The sequence below is a fragment of the Petaurus breviceps genome, unplaced genomic scaffold (genome assembly GCF_028583685.1).
Source record: "Petaurus breviceps papuanus isolate PSGF00001 unplaced genomic scaffold, PetGlider_PUasm1.0 90881, whole genome shotgun sequence".
NCBI classification, from domain to species: domain Eukaryota; kingdom Metazoa; phylum Chordata; class Mammalia; order Diprotodontia; family Petauridae; genus Petaurus; species Petaurus breviceps.
Window position 1 is genome coordinate 11,276,093 of NW_027187369.1, and position 21,793 is coordinate 11,297,885.

A 21,793-nucleotide genomic window follows, 5' to 3' on the forward strand; every position below is an offset into this window, starting at 1 on the left:
ATCCTCATAACTCTGGGAAGCAGGTATTCTTATTATCTTGTATTTCTAGATGAGGATAAGGAAACTGAGGCAAATAGGTTAAGTGGTTTGCCCGGGGTCACACAGCTAGTAAGCATTTAGAGGGTCAGATGACCTTGGGTCTTCCTGATGCCTAGCTGCTAACAGAGTGTCAGGTGTGAGTAACAGCAAATAGGCAAGTGCAGCTGCTGTATCACAGTGGGAGGAGAGAAGAATAACATGTAAAAAGACTGGAAACATCAGAAAGTACTAGGATGTAAAGAGCTTTAAATGCCAGAGGATTTGATATTTGGTCCTGGAAGTAATGGGGAGTCACTGGAGCTTATTAAGTGGCAGGGGGACTACAGTGGGCAGAGACTTGAGGAAAGAAGGCCTATTACAAAGCCATCAAAATGGCCCAAGTCAGAGGTGAGCAGGGTTGCTGATCGACTAGAGAGAAGTATATGAAATGTCTTGGAGGCAGAAAGGGTAGGATTTAGCAACTAATTAACTATATAGAGTCAGTGAGAATTTAAGGATGCCACTGAGGTTATGAAGCTTAGTGATAGAAAGGATTATAGTGCCCTATCAGTGATAGGAGAGTTCAAAGAGGAATGGGTTGGGGGAATAGAAGATAATGAGTTCTGTTCTGGACATGCTGAGGCTGACATGCTTCTAGAACCACCACTTTATCTTAATTTTTTCCCCCACTTGATAGTATTTTGTTTTTTCTAATTACATGTAAAATTAGTTTTTAACATTCACTTTTTTAAGATTTTGAGTTCCAAATTCCCCCTTCCCTAAGATGGAAGCAATCTGAAACAGGCTATACATATACAATCATATTAAACATATTTCCACATTAGTCATGTTTTAAAAGAGAATCAGAACAAAAGGGAAAGAAAATAAAGAGAGAAAATAGTATGCTTCAATCGACATCCAGACTCTATAGTTCTTTCTCTGGATGTGGATAGCATTTTCCATCATGAGTCTTGTCAGGATTATAGGACATCCAATCTGAAATGTCCCGTAAGGAGTTTGTGATATGAGACTGGAGCTCAAGAGAGAGATTGGGGTAGATGTATAGATCTGGGAATCAGAGATAATAATTGAACCCATGGGAGTTGATCAGGTCACTAAGAGAAAAAAAGAGGAACCAGAACAGGGCCTTAAAGGACACCCACAGATAGTTTTTAACATTACTTTTATGAGATATAGCTGAAGACCTAACAGAGGAGATAGAGAAGGAGAAGACAAGTGAAAAAAGAAAGAGAGAGCAAAAACCCAGAGAGGAATGAGTACTGGGGAGCAGCTGATGAAGAACATTAAATGCTGCAGAGGTCATGAAAGAAGAGGAATAAGAAAAGGCCATTCACTTTGGCAATTAAGAGATCACTGGTAATTTTAGAACGAGTAGTTCCAGTTGAATAATGAAGCCACATTGCAGGTTTACAAAAGAGGGAGAGTGGAGCAAGGAGAGGTACTAAACATAGACGGCATTTTAAAGTTTGACTACGAAGAGGAGGAAATGGATGATACCTGGTGAGCATGGTTGGTTTTAGTGAGAGACTTTTTAGGGTGGGGAGAAAATATGGACATATGTTTACAGGCAGCAGGGAAGGAGTCAATAGACCAGGAGGGATTGAAGGTAAGAGAGACAATGAGGAATATAATGGGTGTAATCTTTGGGAGAAGGTGGGAGGGGATGGGGATCAAGGATGCATCCAGAGGGGTTGATCTTGGCAAGGAGAAGGGTCACCTCTTTATCCAAGACCAGAGTGAAGGAGAAAGTAGTGGGGGGCAAAGTGATTTGAGATGAGGAAGAGGGGGAGCTCTTAGTGAATGTTCTCATTTTTTTCTATGAAGTATAAGACCAAGTCATCAGCTGAGAAGGGGCAAGGAAGGGACACACACAGTGAAAGATTTGTGGAGAGATGAGAATTTGCAATAGCAACCATGGAAAGGGGTACTGGATCTGTTGAGGTGGAACAGAATGCTTACCTTGCTTTAGTGAGGACCTGGTTGATTAAATAACACAAATTTGTAGTAGATGCAGTAAAACTGTGGTTTCCTCCTGCTCTGTTCAGTAGCACATGAAGGAGCAAAAGAGGCAAGTGGTGGAAATAATTTAGGTTGGGGGTCTGGCAAGGCTCGGCTGGCAATAGGACAAGGGGGTAAGGGAAACAAGGGTAAAGTGTGAAGTTGAGTTGGTTCACCAAGGGACTGAGATAAGGAAAGAAGAAGAATGTAGCCAGGTCAGGGGCAATGGCCTATGAAAGAACTGAATGAGAGAAGGAATAGAGGTCATGGTGATGATGGAAGCTATTTGCTGGAGAAGAGGAGTGAGGAGAGGATTAAAGGTATATCCAAATACCTGAAGAAGAGTTGGCTGTGGCAATGAAAAAGCTCTTTACCAGCAAAGGAAAATAATAGGAGATGACCAGAGGAATGCAACAGGAGAAGGGGAGAAGTGGGAGTTTTCAGACATTGACTTCATTTTTTGGGTGACATAAAAAGCCAAGTCCTCAGCTCAAAGGAAGGAAAGCTAGGGGGGTGGAGGGAGAGTGCTAGTATGGAAGGCTTGAGGGGAAATGGGGCTTGGTATGGCCACTCTGAAGTGTGGGATGGGGAATTAGGGAGAAGGATTGCTCTTCTACAGTGACAGACCAGGTGAGATTAGTGAGCATAAATCTGAAGTGGACTCTGTCAGTATAGTTTCATGATTTCCTTCAAGTCCATTCCGCGGCATGTGAGAAAAAGTGAAGGAGGTAGATGGTGGGAGTAAACCAAGATCAGTGATAGGGCAAGGGGAGAAGAGGAGAGTGTAGAGCTGAACCAGTTGGTCCACCAAGACTGGAAAGGGAGACTGTAGCCATAGAAGGAACCTGGGAAAATACTAAGGCACAGAGTAATTGGTAGTGAGGACAGAGAAGAGATTTGGGAGGATTAAGGCATGAGGAGAGATGGAAAAAAAAGGATTCTGAGATTTACTAAATATGGAATTGGAACATCTATAGATGATGGCAAGCTCAAGGGTGTGGAGCTATCCCATCAGCCTCCCCCCACCCCCACTGGTCCCCTTGCCTAAGCTGCTTAACACCCTGAGAAGACAGCTGATATTAGATGACAAATCTGGAGAGACATAGTGAAAAACAAAATCTACTGGTCCCTAACCACTGGGAGCTCCCAACCCTATTTAGAAAGCTAGGAGATGCATGATCACACAGTAAAATAACAGCAAATGCAACCAGTTCATTTTACAGATAAGGAACTGAGGCAAACAGGGTCAAGTGAGTTGCCCAGTCATACAGCTAAGAAGTGTCTGAAGCTGGATGAGTCTTCCTGCCTCCAGGCCTGGTGCTCTATCCACTGCGCCACCTAGTGGCACATGACATGAATGCACCCTAAACTTGTGTGACTAGAATACAAGCAGGAGGGAAGCTGTCATTGGAAATTTATTCAAGGCAACAAACAGAATTTTTTTTAAAAGGATTAATTTAGTGGTATTTTAGATATATGAACAACATTAAGTCTCTAAGTAAGAGCAGTAAGTATATAAGAATGCTGTGAAAAAAAAGTGCTCAATTCATTAAGGAGGGAGAAAAACTTGGGGGCACATAACTCCCCAAGCTCTGTGGTCATATGGCCAGACCATGGGCTGACAGACTTAGAGCTAGAAATAACTTTAGAGGTCATCTAGTCCAGCTCCCTCATTTAATACAGGAGAAAACTGAGACCCAGAGAGGTGAAGTGAATTGCCCCAAATGGGAAACCAAGTGGCAAATCCAGGATTTGAACCCAGGTCCTCTGACTCCAAATCTACAAACTTCTAAGGCAGCAAAAGAAGCTGCTGAGTAAGCTATGTACCCAGTGACATATGTCTGTTATGAAGTCCTAATTCATGTGCATCTCAGATGGTTTTAAAAGTTAAAATATACACCACTGTCACTTATTAAACCAAGTGGTAAATTTAACTGTACAGAACGATTCCAGGTAAACCCTTGTGTCATAAGTTATGATCCTTGCTAAATTTTTCCTTGATCAGTTATCTAATAAATGGTGCAGAGTACTGAGAAAGTATATAAGTTTTTAGAGCAGTAGCTAATTAAGACATTTCAAGAAAAGGGATTTGCTAAAAGGGAGTCTTTACTTCATTATAAATCCTTTTATGTCTATGTTTTCTGTTCTTACTCTTCAAAAAAGGAAAACCTTTGGGGGCCAAACTGTGAAGGGCTCTCTAAGGCATCTGACAAAGGACAAAAATGTCAGGCTAACAAATATGGAACACTGCTTCAAGACAAGAAGATAACAGGAAAGAAAGTAAGCAATGATCAGATAAGAAACAAAAGAATAAAGCTTCTATGACCCTATACAGAAAGCTCATTATAGGGCAGAAGAAGAACAGAACAGAGAAGGCTACAAATATTAGTAAATTAAGAATCGAGAAAGCGAAAACAAAGATTCTCAGAAAATAGATGGGAGATAGGCTAAGAAGAATTTAGGTATAAAAGCTGAATGACCCTCATATCAATTTTATAAAAGAATACATAGGACAGAAAGATATCAGTAGGATAGCATGAGGGAAGACATATCCTAAGACATCAAATATATATGATCAAATAACTGATCAATTTAGTGAAATTTTAGCAAAGTGTATAAAAGTTAATAGAGGCATATAAAGCCTGTCTTGAAGCTTACTTCATTAAATAGGAAAATGTGAGAATAGTTTAATATTTAAGGATTAATCCTACAAAACCCCCACAGCTGCCAGGTATCTTACCAGAATACTTTATAGACTAGTTGGCCTAATACCATGTGTCTGTTAACCTTGTTAACTATAGGATCATGACTAGGAAGGGAAGACAATGAGGCCAAAGCAGGCGCCATGGCACTGGAGCAGAAGGTGCAGATGCAGGATTTCAGACTTCCTGATCACAGAGGCAGAACCCCTCCTTTTTTTTTTTTTTGGAGGGCAATTGGGGTTAAGTAACTTGCCCAAGGTTACATGGCTAGTTTTTTTGTGTGGGTGTTAAGTGTCTGAAGCCAGAACCGAACTCGGCTCCTCCTGACTCCAGGGCCAGCGCTTTACTCACTGTGCCACCTAGCCACCCTAGAACATTTCTAAATCAAGAATAGGACCATTATTACTTGTGTTAGCAGTAGTGAAGCTGTAGACTGTAGCAGCTGGGGCAAAGTGAGCAGAGTGTTTGAGGGAACATCAACATGTAGATTTAATCCCTAAATATAACAGCAGGGGTTTGAGTGAATAAGAAGACTATGAGGCAAATGAAATTGTGAAAAGTGGGAGAATGAGCCGGGCAGGTAGAGGGCTGGAGGAGGTCACACAGACAGAACATAGGTGCATAGAGTTAGAACTAGAAGAGACTTAGGGAATCATTCAGGCCAACTTCCTCATTTTAGAGAGGCACAGAGCAGGGAAGTGACTTGCATAGTGTCACAAAGGTAATTTAGATGACAACTGCCATTGCCCAGTAAATGAGAGGTCAAAGGGCAAGAACAAATAGTTCAAAGAAAAAATGCCAACAACTGACAGTCATATTGAAAAATATTCCAAAACACTACAGCAAAATGCAATTTAAGACACAAATAATTATATGTAATATGATAATAATAAAACCAATAAAAAGAAATCTTGGAAAAAATATACAGAAGTTACTAGAATATAAAGCGTGTTTAAGCAGCTGGGGCCTTCATGAAATAGAAAATCTGAGAAATCAGATGTTTAAGTATTACTCCTAAATGGCCACCAGGTGTCGCCCTTTGAAAACAAAAAACAAAAACCAGCCTCCATAGCTCTATCTTTCCTAGGCTAGAAGTACAAGGGCTACTCACAAGCCCAATTTGACCACTGCTCTGTATGGGTGTTTTGAACTGCTCCGTTTCCATCCTGTTCCAAGAGTCTCACCATAATGAAGTTGGGCTTAGTACAGACACCCTGGCCCAATGAAGTTCTGAACTCCCTAGGCTCAGGAGAGCCACAAGATATTACAAACACATGCTACCGCACCTGGCCAAGTGCTGCCTTTTTAAAAAAAAATATGATGTCTTGTGGACTGACCCAATGGTACATGCCCATTAGCCTTGTTAACTAATTGCAGGATTAAGATTAGGAAGGGAGGGCAGTAAGGCCAGAGCAATGATGCAATAGCAGAAGGGGGAGGGGTGGCCCTCAATATTGAGGAAAGAGACACAGGGAAAGATGGAAAAACAAACTATGGTCAGAGGAATTTCAAAATTCCAGATCCTGGAGGCAGAACATTTATAAGCAATGGTGAGAGATCTATCTTGTGTGTGGCTGAGAAGTGATGAAAGAGGTCGAATTAATGAACTGAGTGACCAGTGTTTGAGAATATCAATATGGATATTTAAGTTCCTAAATATAAGAATAGCAGTTTGTTGCCTATAGAAGTAAAAAGAGTAAATCCAAATAAAGAGAAGGCATAAGGGAGGAGTAACAGGAAAGACTTCAAGTACAAGGCAGTGCTTGAGCTCCCTCTTGCTGGAAGAAAGGGATTTTCTGAGGCAAAGGTAAAGAAGGGAACATATTTCGGGCATTGACGAACAGCCAGATCTGAGGTAGGGAGAGCAGAGAGGGACTTCCATGTACAAGGAATGGAAAGAAGGGCAGGTCTGAGAAATCCCACAGTATAGGAAGGGGAGCTATGGACAATGAAGCTGGAATGACAGGGTGGGGTCAGGTTGTGAAATGTTTGAAAAGCCAGGGTTGTTGCAGGGAGGTGGAAGGAGAGAAAAGATAAATGTCTGGAAATTGAAAAAATACATATAAAAAAATTAATTTCTAAAAAAGAGAGAGAGGGCAAACAGAGCAGTTTATGTTTTTTCCTAAAGGGAGTCCACTGGAGTTTACAGATTAGGAGAGGGTCATGGTAAGACCTGCAATTAGGGAAAATCACTCAGGCACCTAGGCGGCACAGTGGACAGAGAACAAGGCCTCAATCAGAAGGTTCTGAGTTCAAATCCAGCTTCAGATACTTACTAGTTGGGTGACCCTGGGCAAGTCACTTAACTGCTGTCTGCCTCAGTTTCCTCATCTGTAAAATGAGGATAATAATAGCACCTATCTCCCAGGATCAGTGTAAGAATCAAATGAGATAATATTTATAAAGCATTCAGTATGGTCCTTGGCATATAGTAGGTGCTATATAAGTGCTTATTCCCTTCCCCTTCCTTATGGGGAGAGACTAGAGTCAGAAAGACCAATTAAGGGGCTATTGTGATCATCTAGGCTAGAAAGAAAGCTTATTTTAAATTTTTAAAAGATAATTTTAACCTTAAGTCTTGTGATCTTATTCTTTTGAGATTTTCATAAATTTATGATAATATAATTGGTTGCCTTCAGAAGGAGCCCATAGGTTTCACCGAACTGTCAAAGGGGTCCACAACACACAAAAAGCCAAGAACCCTAAGTCTAGGTGATGGTGTCTATGCATGTAAAGAAAAGGGACTGGATGCAAGAGACTGGGGCTAGGGTCACCTGTATAGACATAGGGGCTGATGAGGTCACTTAGATAAAAAGTGTTTGAATGGGGCCATGGACAGAACCTTAGGGAACATCCCTTCTTAGTGCTCATAAATACTAGGTCTAGCATGGGAGACTGAGCAAGAACACATGGCAGGGAGGAGAAACAAGAAAGAGTATTGTCACGAAAACCTAAAAAAGGATAATGTATCTAAGAGAAAATGGTGATCAATAGCAGAAAAAGATGAGGACTGACAAAAATCCCAAAAACATCAAATCGAACAATTAAGGAATCACTAATAACTTTAGATAGGGGTAGTTTTAGTTCTTGGATCAGGTTGGCAACCAGGTGCAAAGCACTGAGAAACGAGTGAAAGGTGAGAAAGTAGAAGCAATGAGTATAGACATATCCTAGGAGCTTGGGTGATAAAAGGAATAGAAATATAAGATGACAGTTGGGGAATGACAGGGCCTAGTGAAATTTTCTTAAGGTTTGAGGGAAAAGGAGTAATAGTTAGGAAGAGGTTAAAGATGAAAGCACTATGGGGCGGCTAGGTGGCGCAGTGAATAGAGCACTGGCCCTGAAGTCAGGAGGACCTGGATTCGGATCCAGCATCAGACACTTAACACAAAAACTAGCCATGTGACCTTGGGCAAGTCACTTAACCCCAATCACCCTCCCAAAAAAAAGGCAAAAAAAAATTTTTTTAAAAAAAGATGAAAGCACTATGTTATAATCTGCTGGAGAAGATAAGATGGAATGGGACCAAGTTCACAAATAGAGATGGACTTGGCAGGGATAAGGGCAACCTCATTACCAGAGAATGGGTGAGTGAAAGGAGGAAAGAGTAGATCATGTCAGGGTCTGGAGGAAAGGTAAGAGGAGAGGGAGCTCATGGTACATGGACTCAATTTTCTCAGTCAAGGAAGGGTTGAGGTGCTCAGCTGATACTGGGGACGAGAGGGAGGTTTGAGGAGAAAAGAAGTTTAGAATAGCATCTGTGGGGAGTAAGATACAAAATCTGCTAGGGGGAATAAAAGGATTACCTTCCTGCAGAGAAGGCCCAGTTAAAGTTGGATGACACATTTATGTGATACCAACCTGGCACCATTTTTTGACTTCCTCCAGGTTTGCTCAGCATCTCACAACTAGGAATAGATAACACAGACTTGCAGGGGTAATCCAAGGTTCTGCAGGAAGATGAGTAGTAACAGGATGAACAAGGGAATGAGGGATTCAAGAGTAGACAGTAGAGAGCTGAATGGATTAACTACAAGGATGAGATTGGGAAAGAAGGAAAGTAAAGTCAAAACCAGGGTAGTAACTTAAGAAGGGACTGAGGAGTGAAGGGATTGGAGGTAAGGATGAAGCTGAAGACTAGTGTGAGGAGGGGTAAGCTACAGGGAGAGATGGAATTACAGATGGTTATGGTCAGCTGGAGGACTTCATAAATTTTGATTAAGGAAGTGGAGGGTTTGACCATCCCTGTATGTGACTGAAGTAAAGTGTCCAAGTAAGGAAATTTGAGACAATTGATGAATTCTGTATGCATTGAAAAAGGAGAGGCCAGAAACCCACTGGTATCTTTGGGATGTCAGGAGAAAGTGAAAAATTAAAAGAGCCTCAGTGGCCACCTTATGGGTAGATATGGACAAGCCAAGTGAGAGAACCAGAATGAGTTGCAATATCCATGGTTAGGGGGAACATCCAAATCACCATCACAGAGCCATCTGAATTATCTGAGAATATTGACTCTTTCTATTCCTGTTTTCTTACTCCTCAAAAAGGGAAAATGTTTACTGCTAAACTCTGAGTTGATTTGGCAAAGGATAAAAACAGCAGGCTGATAAATATAGAACAGTGCTTCAGGAGTAGATAATGGGAAAGAAAGCATGACATGATGGGATGAGGAATTAAAATAAAAATTCTATGAGCCATCTATTAATGGCAGAAAAAAGGAGCAAGAGAACATGAACTTATCAACGTAGAGTATCTAGAAAGTCTTAGCATAGTTTTAAGCTAGTAAAGCTTACAGACTGCACTAAGACTTCTATACCCTGTTTAAACAAACCAAGAGTTAAGAAAACAAAAACAAGAATTATCAAAAAGAGGTTAGAAAAAAGTCTAAAAGGAATTTAGGTACAAAATCTGATGATGATCAATTTATCATAAGGTTTTTGTCCCCCCTAAGGACATGTACATAGGCCAGAGAGAATACAGGCAGTCTAAACAACTGAGTCACTTGTTATGACTAGTAAGTAATTCTTGAGAAAGATATCAGAAACAATCAAGTAACTGATCATCTTAGAAAAATGGACCAAATTCTTAATAAAAGAATTTGAGGCGTATTTTAGCATTTAGGGACTTATAAGAAAGGAGGGAAAAAATGAGTTTGTTATTTATAGATTATTCCTAAAAGGCCACTAGGTGTCACTCTTTTAAAAGTTCTAACAGGCACTTACCAGGGATGCTTTGGGCATTATATACATGTCTCTTAAATCTTATAGCACCAAAAGATAAGCTTCTGCATGTGGTCCTAGGTTAAAATCCTAGTTTTCCTTACTTGCTTACTAGCTAGCCCTAGAACAAATCACCTGACCTTTCTACAACTCCGTTTCCTAATCAGTAAATGAGGAAATCAGACTAGACTGGAGTTCTTAATGTTTTCGTAGCATGGACCCCTTTGGCAGTCTAGTGAAGACTACAGACTTCTTACAATAATGTTATTAAACGCACAAAATAATATAATACCAAGTAATACAAAGAAGACAAATTATATTAAAATATATTAAAAATCTATTTACAGTTACCAAGTTAATTTTTTTAATACATAGACATCAGGTTAAGAACCCCTGGAACAGATATCTTCCTGCTCTAACCCTTCCTCCCCAGTGCCCTCAGCACAGTACTGGGCAAATAGCAAGTGTTTCCTTAGGCATGTTATTTCATCAATGCATCACCTCATCCACTGCTTCTGGCTCTTCACAGCAAGGACATCTCTCCTGTTCTCTGGAGCTTATATCATGGGCAATATGTTTTCTGCCCATTTCTGGGGCACCTAAATTTTCCTATTAAGGCAGCATGTGGAAGGCATCAAAAACTGAATAGAGATGAACCAGATAAAAGCTGAAAGGTCCACAGATCACACTTACTCTTTTAAAGACATCAAGTTAATGGCCCCTCATGGAAGCAGATAATTGTAGAGTGGGGCAGGACCTTCAGGATCAACTAGTCCAGGGGTGGAAAACCTGCAGTTTCAAGGCTACACGTGGTCTTCTAGGTCCTCAGGTACAGCCTTTTGACTGAGTCCAAGTTTTATAGAACAAATTCTTTTATTAAGGGGATTTGTTCTGTAAAATTTGGATTCAAAGGGCTGCACTTGAGGACCTAGAGGGTTACATGTGGCTTTGAGGACACAGGTTCCCCACCCCTGAGGTAGTCTAACCCCATCATTTTATAGAAGATGAAAATGAGGACCAGAAAAGCAGTGTCTTGCCCGCAGTCATTCATTCAGTTTGTGGCAAAGCTACGATTATAATACTGCTTTCCTGCTTCCTAGGCCAGCTTTCTTGCCACCTCAAGATACTGTAAGCAATATTTACACATCTGTGAATGTTTTTAAGAATAGCAAAACTGTGTGGCACATTCTGCCAATCACTCTAGCCTTGGATTTCTGATCTTTATTACTTATGTAGTGGGGTTTTGGATTTTGTCCACACCTATGATGACAATGGTGTTAGGTCCTAATTTTTATCAGACCATCTGAACCAGGAAGACCTGAATTAAAGTCCTACTTCTGACATATACTGGCTGTGTGACCCTGGGCACATCTCCACTGATATAGGTTGGTGACTATTCTGCAATGTAGAATATGAGAGTATTTCCTAGACCACTGAAAAGTGAAGTGACTTGCCCAGGATCACACAGTCACTTTGCATGAGAGGTAGAACTTAAACCCAGATCTTCCTATTTGAGGTCAGTCCTCTGTCCACCATACCATGCTGCCTTTCATGCTGTCATTATTACTAAGAATACTACTAACTGTACCTCTCCTTCAGGTACTTAGCTGTGTCTGGAGCAAGACATATTAAATGACATTAAATGCTGGCTAGATCCTCTCTGGAGGAGTTTTAGAAACACATGCTTAAAGATATTATCTCCATTTTACAAAACGGAAAACTGAAGGTCAAAGAGGTTAAGAGATTTGTCTAAGGTTACACAGTTATTTAAGTAGCAAACCTGGCTTGAGAAATGCTAAATCAAAATGAGCCAAGGTGAGCAAGGAAAGTTAAAGATAACAAAAAATATGATGTTTTAGCGATGTTGGAAAAAGAGGGGGATCCAAGAAAGGCAGGATGGATGATCAAGAGGACTGAATGACAATTAACAACCAAAAGAAAGCAGAGCAGCTCAATTCTTATACTGATTCCATTTGCTCTGCCAAGGACAATGATTTCAGGACTGGAAAGGACAGAAGTGGAGCCAGTACCCAAGATTAGATTCCTTGATGAATTGAAGTCATCTGGCCCAGATGAACTACCATCCTCAAGTATCCAAAGAACTGGCAGATAGGATTTTGGGCTCCTTGCTGGACAGGGATGCTGGGTCCATTGTCTTTTCCACTATAATACATTGTAACCTCCTGGTATGTAGATTTGTTAGCAATGCCAACACAGTCAGCTGTTTTTTTTTTTTAATTAGCAGTCATAATTAAATACTAGAATTTGAGCGTCCCGTCTCTTCTTTTGAGACTTTGCTAGATCCGTGACCTCAGTGATGTGACTCCCTCCATGGAGCAGATCCTAGCTTATCCATGCCTTCTGGTCCTGCCTAGCCCTTCTAAAAGGTCTCTGTAGAGTATCTATCCAATATGCTAGAGGCCTTCCTCTGGGTCATTTGATATTCTGTGGATACCAGTGAAGTACTTAAAAGACTGTCAAGTTGTCATTCTCACTTTTGCCATGGATCACCCATTTCATCTTCTGGTTCTACTCTCAACTCATAGAAATTAAATAACACCAATAATGGTGATGATAATTTCTAAGGTTGCTTCTAGCTCTGAATTCTGAAGCCTAGGTGGCTGGTGTAACACCAGTGGCTATGCCCGTGGAAGGCAGAGTTGGCTGGAGGTACTTGGTGCTTTCTGCTACCTCCTCCCACCTGGATAGGGGCAACTGAATCCTTCCCACAGCTTTCCTATCTCCTGCCTGAGGAATGGTTTCAAATATCTTTTCTCTGGTCAAGATTCTTTCCTTGCTAATCCTTTTCTCTCTAGAGATTTCATCAGCCACTCTCTACAACAATTAGCACCAAGGTCCACCTGTTAGCTCCCTCTAATTTATGGAGTTTATCAGACCATCTAAGCCAGGAAGACCTGACTTAAAGTCCTACTTCTCACATATACTGGTTGTGTGACCCTGGACACATCTCTTTAATTCTTTGTGCTCTAGTCAGTTCTCTAGTACTTTAGAGGCAGGTAGGTGACAAAATGAACAGAATGTTGGGCCTGAAGTTAGGAAGACCTGAGTACAAATCCATTTGTCCACACTTACATGTATGATTACATCACTTCACCTGTTTGCCTCAGCTTTTCTCAACTGTAAAATGGGGATAGGTATAGCACTCACCTCCCAGGGCTGTTATGAAGATCAAACGAGGTATCTGTAAAATGCCTGGTGCACAGTATGTACTATGTGAATGCTAATTACTATTAAGTTGCAGAGAATATTGTTCACCTACCTGTATTGGTAAGGGGAGTTTCCTCACCAGGCAATCCCCTGTACCAATCTCATCTCCTACCCTTACTAAAACAGTAAATGAGGAGAATGCTATAGATACAGTTTACCTAGGTCTTAGCAGATCGCTTGATAATATGAAAAAGATGGAGAGATGTGGGTTAGGTAAGATAGTGCAATTAGATGGATTCAGAGCCGACCTGATTCAAGAAATATCCATTAGTGACTTCACATTAACTCCAAGGAGGCCTCCCATGGAGCGCTGCAGGGATCTGTGCTGTTTCATATTTTTATCAATAACTCAGATCAAAGCATAAAGAGCATCCTTATTAAATCTGCAGATGACACAAAGCTAGGAGGGATAGGTTATACAAGCGGTGATGGGCTCAGCATCCAAAAAGATCTTGACAGATCTGAAAATTGGGCTGAATCTAATGAAAATGTGTAAATAAAGTCTTACACTTGTGTTTGAGAAATCAAGTTCACAAGTTCAAGACTAGGTGATATGGTTAGACAGTAGTTTATCTGAAAAGGACCTAGGAATTTATAACAGACTAAAAAGTTCAGCAACAGCCTAAAAACCAAATGTAATACTGGGCTAAATTGAAGGCCCTATCTTCTAGGGCCAGAGATCCTGTGCCCCGGTCACAGTGCTTCTGGAACACCAAGTGTGGCTCTGGGGCCCAGATTTTAGGAAGGACGCTGACCATGAGCTGGAGAATGTTTAGAGGGCAACCACAATGGTAAAGGGCCTTAAATCCACACCGTATGAGGATCAAGTAAAAGAACTTGTAATGTTTAGCATGGCAAAGAAAAAATTCATGGGGACATGAAAGCTGTCTTCAAGTTAAAGGCTGTTAGATGGAAGGGAGTCAAGACTTGTTCTCTTTGGCCCCATACAGCAAAACTAGAAACAATGAGTTGAAATTATAAAAAAGGTAAACTTGACTAGATGTAAGGAATAACCTCATCACTGAGTTATCTGAGAGTGGAATGGGCTAGTCAGACAAGTGCTGAGTTCTTTCTTCAAGTCAAAGTGGGATGACCACTTGTCAGGTGTATGGTAGTGGGGATTTTTTAGTATGGATTAGACTCCACATCTCTCATGGCCCCCCCCATCAACCCTCAAATTTCTCTAATTCTATATATACAGTACCTTACACACAAGACACAAGTACTAGAAGAGAGGATGCTTTTTGGTTAGGAAAAAACAAATCCAAATAATACCTGATTTATATTGTACCTTTGGCAATGAAGTGTTCCACATGAGAATTTTCTAGATAATAAAATTTATCTGCTTATACACCTTCTTAAGGTTTTAACCACTTGGAATGGAAAGTATTAAGAACATTATTACATATATATTTCCTTGTCTTAAACAGATTATACTGAACCTCAGTGAATCTTTTCTCAATAGGTCAAGGTCTTTGGCAATTATTGTATTGTACAGTATTATGTCTTCAGGGACTACTGGGGTGCCACAGACTTGTTTTTCCCAAGCTAAATGGCACCAAATTGCTCTGCATTTTGAGTTCCATCTGCTTTTCATTAAGTTTATGTCCTTTGCTGTCAGACAATGAGCTATCACTTCTTACCACAACCAATGTGCTTGTTTCTAACCCTAATCACCTTCAACCTCACTGAATTTGATGCTTCAGCTGCTGTGGGCTGGGAAACCAAGTTGTTTTACACCTTGTGTTTTTACGATTTGATGAATCCGTAGTCTCACCAGTATATTCCCTCCAACTGTGTGGACTGAAGCCCCTCCCCCCTATGCCTTTTCACCTCACAAGAGGAGACCTATCTAATCAAAGTAGCTCATGTACTGAACACATGTTCAGTAATGGCTGCTCTTTCTAGTTGTTGTTCCATCTTGTGCTTAAATAGAATAGTCTTGATGAAATACATTCCTACAAGGCCTCACAAACTATCTACCACTTAAATAGAATCGTCAAGGAACACAACTCCTGAAACAGATGTAGCAAAGGTGCAATTCTCAGTAGCATGGGGGCAAAATGGACCAAGCATTGCACTTGTAGCCAAGAGACCTGAGGGCTGGAATTCCAGCTCCAACACTTAGCAGCTGTCACAGCCTCTTAGACTCAGCTTCTTCCTTTCTTCTTACTTACATTACCTATTCACATTATTTGCCTGCAAAATGTGCTATGGAAACACAGGTTACTGTCCAGTTCTCTAAATTCCCTCCAGCCCCCAGGATCTACCCAATGCACTGGCAGTAGGATATCTTCAGTTACACAATTTCAACTGACTGGGTGCTCTAAAGCAGAGGTGTCAAACATGTGGCCCACAGGCTACATGTAGCTTACTACATTTCCAAACATGGCCCAAACCAGATTAAAATGAAATTGAGAAGCATATGACAAAATAAATACAAATTCAATAAGACACAGATAATATTACATTTTACTACTAGGTCAATATGCAGCCCTCAGTGATCCTATGTATGGTTTAGGGCCCCCCTGTTTCTATTTGAGTTTGACACCAATGCTCTAGAGGATTAATTATTTTCATTATCAATATGGCTATGTCGAACATAATTTAATCTTTTCTTCATGGCTCAGTGTCAGTATGACAAACTCCATTATTGTATTGGGCTGAATTAAAATGATGTCTCCAGAGGCTATTTCAGTGCCAGGCATCCTTTGACCCTACACTCAGTGGCCTGGAAATGCTATTCTTTTTTAACATTCTGCTTTTTATGATTGGTCATTTCCTAATGCTGTTTATACATACATACATAAAACATCTATATTTAATTTGCTGCTTTTACTCTGAGATGAGCTAAAAAAAAAACAACAGATTTCTTTATGTATCATAGATGCTTATTTACTAAATGGCTAGTTCAACAAATTTAGGTGGAAATCTTAAAAAAATCCTCTCAAATAGAATATAAGCACATCAACAAGCCTGTTCTAACCAATATCCTATCCTTAATGTGTTATAGCTAAGACCCATTCTAAAGTCAGGTTCTCCATATATCATTAACTTCAGTCATGTTGTTGGTCAGGTTGTTAAATATCAGGAGAGATGCAAAGTATTTTCAAGGTTTTAAAACTTATACAACTGCTACATGTCAAGTCACATCCCATTAGTCACCTTACCCATCCAGTTTCTCAGAGTAAATGAGAATTTGGATCTATAGTCTAGGGCTCCAGGAAGTAATTACCCTTTCTCCCGACCACACTACACTGGGACTCAGTATTTTTCCAGTCAGTACTTTGTTCCTCTGGAAAGATGGATTATACCCTCCCCCAGCTATGGACAATAAATCCCTTCCTAACCCACCTCCCAAAATATCCCAACTCATCTGAGTTGTTCAAAATCAATACAGAGATGACAGGAGTTTAGAGGAATGGTGAGGATACAAAGATTAGTTTTTTCTATCCACCTTCCAGTATAGCACTGGATTCCTTCTTGTTCTAAGAGCAGAGGCCCTCCCCATTTCTCTGCATGGCTACTAATCCAAAGGGTCTCTGTCCCAACTTCATGTGTCCTGTCTTAACACCTTGGAGAGGGAGAGGTCTATTTCGTGTACCTAAGCAGCCAAGCTCCACTCAATTCTCAAGTTTCAAGACTTGCCTTTAAACTTTTCTAACCTGAATTTTGGCTACTTAGGAACACATCTTCCCTTTTTAATGTTTAATGTTGCTACTTTTTAATGTTGTTACACACACACACACACACACACACACTATCTCACCTAGTCAAGATTAGGGAAACCAATTAAGTGGAGAACTCTACTACACGAAGTATGATTTAAACTTTTCTTGATGATAGTCTCATTATTATGCATATTGATTTGCTGATCATGATGCCCATCGTGATGTCCTCAGTTGTCATCATAGGTCATTTGTTCCTATACTAAAAGGCTTCAAGCTGCTGTGATTTAGGTTTTTCATTCTATTTGTCTCCTCCTCTGCTCTCAATAATATTATCAATTCTTGCTGCTGGTGACTATACCTGCTGAGCTCTCCTTTTAAGACCCAGCGAGTTCCAATGCTGTCTTCTCAACCAACCACAATTTTGATGACACTAACTTGGATAACCCTTCCCTCCTTAGACTTCTCAAGCTAACTCTGTACTTTGTACGTATCCTTGTTTCATTTTGAAATACAGTTTTGTCTCATCTCCCTACACCATAAGCTCCATGACAGTAAGGGTATATTGTTAATGTTAGGTGCTATAGGAGATAGTTTAATGTTTGGGGATAGGGAGAAAAATAGGAACTGGACTTGTGATTTCATTGATAAAGGAAATAAACTCCTTTCCTCCCAGCGTTTGGGGGAATTATTGAAAATAGATTAATAAAACCACATTAATTTCTTTTAACTCTAACAATTAGCAATGGAATGATATATTCCTCAAGAACCTCAGTAGTTAAAAAAAAATAGGTGGTAAATCTCCAGAGAACATCAAAACATAACAGGCAAACTTTTAAAAAATGGTCTATATATTTTTAAAGTAGTATGCTCCCATAGAGAGTCACAAAATAATATAATCTTCTATTATCTGATTTTTTTTCATCCCAGGACAATTAGAAACATTGTGAGGTATAATTTAAAATTAATATTGATTTCCTTCAGAACTAAATAGCAACAAATGATAATTATTAAAAAAAAAATTCCCACAGCAGATACATTTTACAAGGTCTCCAAAACTGAAAATTGCTACTTACAGAGTAAACATTAAACAAAAACTTCATAGGTTGATTAGCGTTTTCAGCAATGGCCGAATGCTACATTTCTTGCTACAATGACACATGTAGCACTTAATTCTAAGGAAAAGCTGTATCTGAAGGGTAAATATTTTTTTTTTCCTGTCTAAAACAGTTCAGATAGGGATAGAGACTGGACCTGTGATTTCCTATGTACAGGAAACTACTACCAGTGCAGGTCAGTACATTTTCTTTGTCAGATATATTTACTGACAAACTTACCAGACTGTGACGGTTCATCACTGTTGTACTATTCCTCCGGGTTCGGATTACATAAGGCTGAAAAATCTGTGAATTATCACTGGAAAATAAGAAGAACTGTTACCGTATCTCCTTATCAAAGACATTTTTACTTGTTTTTGTTTTGTTTTTCCTCAAACTTTCAGCTATTATCATAGAGTCCTCCAGATTCCCACTCCCTTCTCAAATGAATACTTCATCACACAAAAGAACTATATATCTCATGATTCAAGAAGCCAACAGTACATTTCTAGAAAATTCTAAATCTTGGTCAAGATTGTTATTGTTTGCTATTTGTTCCTCAAATCTGAAAAATCATAGGTCAGTGTCTATCAGAAGCATAGGGTCTTTTTGAACTTCTGATCTTCGCCATGTGAAAGCAACCTCAAACAACCAAGCTATCCTTCCCTCAAGTTAAAAAATTAACAAAGAAAAAGGACACTGGTCAAAATAGTTCATATACACTTAAGGTGATACAAATAAATGTTCAACAGGTTGTTCCATATTTCATTTTTTTGCTTAAATAAGATATTCTTGATGAACTGCACAACTACAAGGCCTTATACATTGGCTATTTAGTCAAATGGAATTTTGAAAAATGCTTATAAAATAGTCATGGAAAAGATCTGGGAAATACATGTATACAAAAATCCCATTTATGTTTTAATCAGTCTAAAAATACATGACTTGTCCAGTTAATAAGCCAACATTAAAGTTTAAGATTACACAATTTCCTAAATCTTCTAATCTCACAATTTCCTCAATCTAAACTACATTTCAAAGGGGTTTTTTTGGCCGGCATTAAACGAAAGGGTTGTGATCTGCATCCTTAGATGGGAGTGTCCACGATGGTTCACATTGGTACAATCACAGATCCTTCAGTGCATCAAAGTACTCTCCCTAAAATTAACTTAAGGGTCTGTAAATGATACATCATTTCCTACTACGAATCACCTCATGAGAAATGGCTTCATCATTAAACTGCCAGTTAAAATATGCTTTAGGGTAAGTTCTTTCTTTGTAATATTACAGGGAGGGCAAATCCCTCAATGCCTCTCGAAACAGGTGTTAAGTTGAAGCCAGCCAGCTCCGGAAGTTTCAGATTGACATTCACTGCTCAGAATCAGGGAGGCCTCACAACCTGTCAAAGGGGGCAGCCAACTCTGCAGGTCACTTTACATCAAGGCAAGTACTCAGATTCCCCCCTTCAAGTCCTCTTCCTCCAAAGTGTCATTCCACCCTCATACCGGACCTACTTAACCCTTTTGTAAGGATGCTTGCCTTCCACCTCCCAATCCACTCCCTGCCCCGCCTCCCATCAGCTAGACTTCTCGGTTGCCCTCAAAAACCCCCGGGTAGAGTCTCCCAATTGCACTGGAGAGGGTAGGTGGCCTGCCTGGGGCCCGGAGCTTAAACTCTGTATTACCTCACCCCTATCTCCTACCTACCTGAGCCCATGGATCAAGGGAGCACTGTTGGACCTCCTCAGGTTGCCCCCATCAGGGGGGGTGGCGGCAGTCGGCAGCTCCAGGTCCAGCTCCATTTTCTCCTGAGCCATGCCGGGAGGCTGGGTATCGGGATGTAGGGATGGCCTGAGGCTAGGATCGGTTCTCAGCTCTGGGTTCTCTCGGCTCCCACTCACTGCAGGACAGGGAGAGGGAGAGAGAAGGAAGCAGCAGGAGGAGGTGGTGGTTCTAGAAGGAGAAGGGGAGGCTCATACTGCCGCCTTCTCAGGGGCCTACAAACATCGCGGCCACCCTGGCAGCCGATCACACGATGCAGGGCAGAGGCCCAGCATTGGTAGGGTCTGGGTCTGGGTCTGGGTCTGGGCCTGGGCCTGGGCCTGGGCCCAGCCCCCCATGCTCCCCCGCTAATTCTAGGTTCCCCACTCCCCTCCACCCAACTAGATTGGGGCTACAGATGCAGCCAATCCTCCTCCTCCTCTTCCTCAGGCCGGCAGGAACAGCCCCAGAGAACCAGCTGGCGGGTTGAGGCCAAAACAAAAACTACAACCTGCTGCCTGTACAGCTTCCGCCGCCGTCGCCACAGCTTCCGAAGCCTCAGCAACAGCAGGTCCGGCCCTCTTTCCGCCACTTCTTCTACGCAGGCGCCTTGTGGCCACCCAGGGGTTTCAGCTCCCAGGAAGCATGCGCAAGAAAACTACTCCACGAAAAAGAGGAGCCTTTGCCGGAGGCGGGGCGCTCAGGTAGTAACTATTGGCAGATGGGCCCTGGCGCTAGAATTTGAAAGGGACCAATAGGCTGGCGAAATACGAGCAGCTCCTTCTAGGAAGGGGCTCCGGCCAATGGCTAGAGGAGAAAGAGTAAGGACCCCAAAGCCCCTCGATTTCTCCCCACTCCAACCTTCAGGTAACCTAGTGGCCAATCCGGGAAACTATCCAAATTCGCCGGTTTCTGGTGGTCTTTCTTTGGAGTGGGGGGAAGGGAGACTGATTTCTTATTAAATTGTACTGAACATCTGTGCCGCTTTTTAAGATGCTCAAGTGCGAAGCACTAGGTCAAAGGGAGATAAAGGAAGAGGAAAAATCTTTTAAGAATTGTATGAGTCTACCTTCGCGCAATTTTTATAAATCCTTCCTACTCACCCCTTCCCCCCTTTTCGGAACATGCCTTTTACGCTTTAAAGTAGGTGGAAATACTCGTCCTTATTTTTTTTCCCCAGTACTGTTAATTTAAGTAAGAGCAGCACCAGTGAAAGTAGCTAGAGCGCAGGAACTGGAATCAGAAAGACTTAGGTTCCAGTCCCTCCCTCCTCTGACAAATTACCAGCTGTGTGATAAGGGGCAGATCATTTCACCTCAGAGCCTCGGTTTCTGCATCGTTAAAAATGGGGATAATTACAGGGTTATGAGGAAAGAGTTGTATTGCAAGCGTCCAAAAGCTATAGAAATGCGACTTATAAAGTCTGCAAAAGAAAAAGAGTAGGAATTCAGTTCCAACAAATACTTATTAAGCATGTTCAGGAGCCAAGACAGCTGATCCTGACAATCATGATTCAGAGGCATGACTTCAGCCAGAGGAGAAGGATTTGAATTCCTGGCTCTGCTGCTGACCTTCCAGCTCTAAATCAGGTAATATTTTATGAGAACTGGAATCTCTTGAGCCTCCTCTATGGATATAGCTCTTAAGTTCTCCATATCAACCTGCAAACATGTTTGACCTGCTTGTTTCCAAGAAGCTGTTTGTCCTTGATTATTCTCCGTTTTGTTTTTGTTTTTTTGCTTTTTGGAGGGCAATTGGGGTTAAGTGACTTGCCCACGGTCCCACGGCTAGTTTGTGTGTGTGTGTTTAGTGTCTTAGGTCGGAATCAAACTCAGGTCCTCCTGACTTCAGGGCCCGTGCTCTACATTTTAACCACTCTTTTACCGCGCAACACTTTGCAATTTGTAACATTGTATCTGTATCATTTGCCTGAAAGATAATGTGGCGTTTGTGGTAGGGAAACTGCTAGCCTTAGAGTGAGAAACACTTGGGTTCAAATCCTGTTTATGATACATACTAGCTGTGTGACCATGGGCAAGCAAGCCGTTTAGCTCTGATAGATCTCATTTCTCTTAAGACCAA

General features: G+C 41.1%; 2 protein-coding genes across 6 annotated transcripts in view; one reads left to right on the plus strand and one right to left on the minus strand.

Moving 5' to 3' along the window:
- The window catches only part of LOC138150690 (PABIR family member 2-like), a 97,240-nt gene extending 76,907 nt beyond the window's left edge, over positions 1-20,333 (minus strand). For 2 of the 5 annotated variants that reach the window (XR_011165634.1, XM_069074113.1), the window contains exons 1-2: positions 19,658-20,169; positions 18,192-18,270 (exon numbers count right to left, since the gene is read on the minus strand). Coding sequence is in view for 4 of the 5 variants with exons in the window: in XM_069074113.1 (XP_068930214.1) it covers positions 18,192-18,270; positions 19,658-19,767 (189 nt within the window). In the remaining variant the exon portion in view is untranslated. Of the gene's footprint in view, positions 1-18,191; positions 18,271-19,657 lie in introns of all 5 variants that reach the window. The other 3 variants (XM_069074110.1, XM_069074111.1, XM_069074112.1) reach the window with 3 other exon arrangements.
- The window catches only part of LOC138150691 (P2R1A-PPP2R2A-interacting phosphatase regulator 1-like), a 51,928-nt gene continuing 50,417 nt past the window's right edge, over positions 20,283-21,793 (plus strand). The window contains exon 1 of the mRNA XM_069074117.1: positions 20,283-20,415. Coding sequence (XP_068930218.1) covers positions 20,357-20,415 — 59 coding nt within the window. The 5' untranslated portion in view covers positions 20,283-20,356. The remainder of the gene's footprint in view (positions 20,416-21,793) is intronic.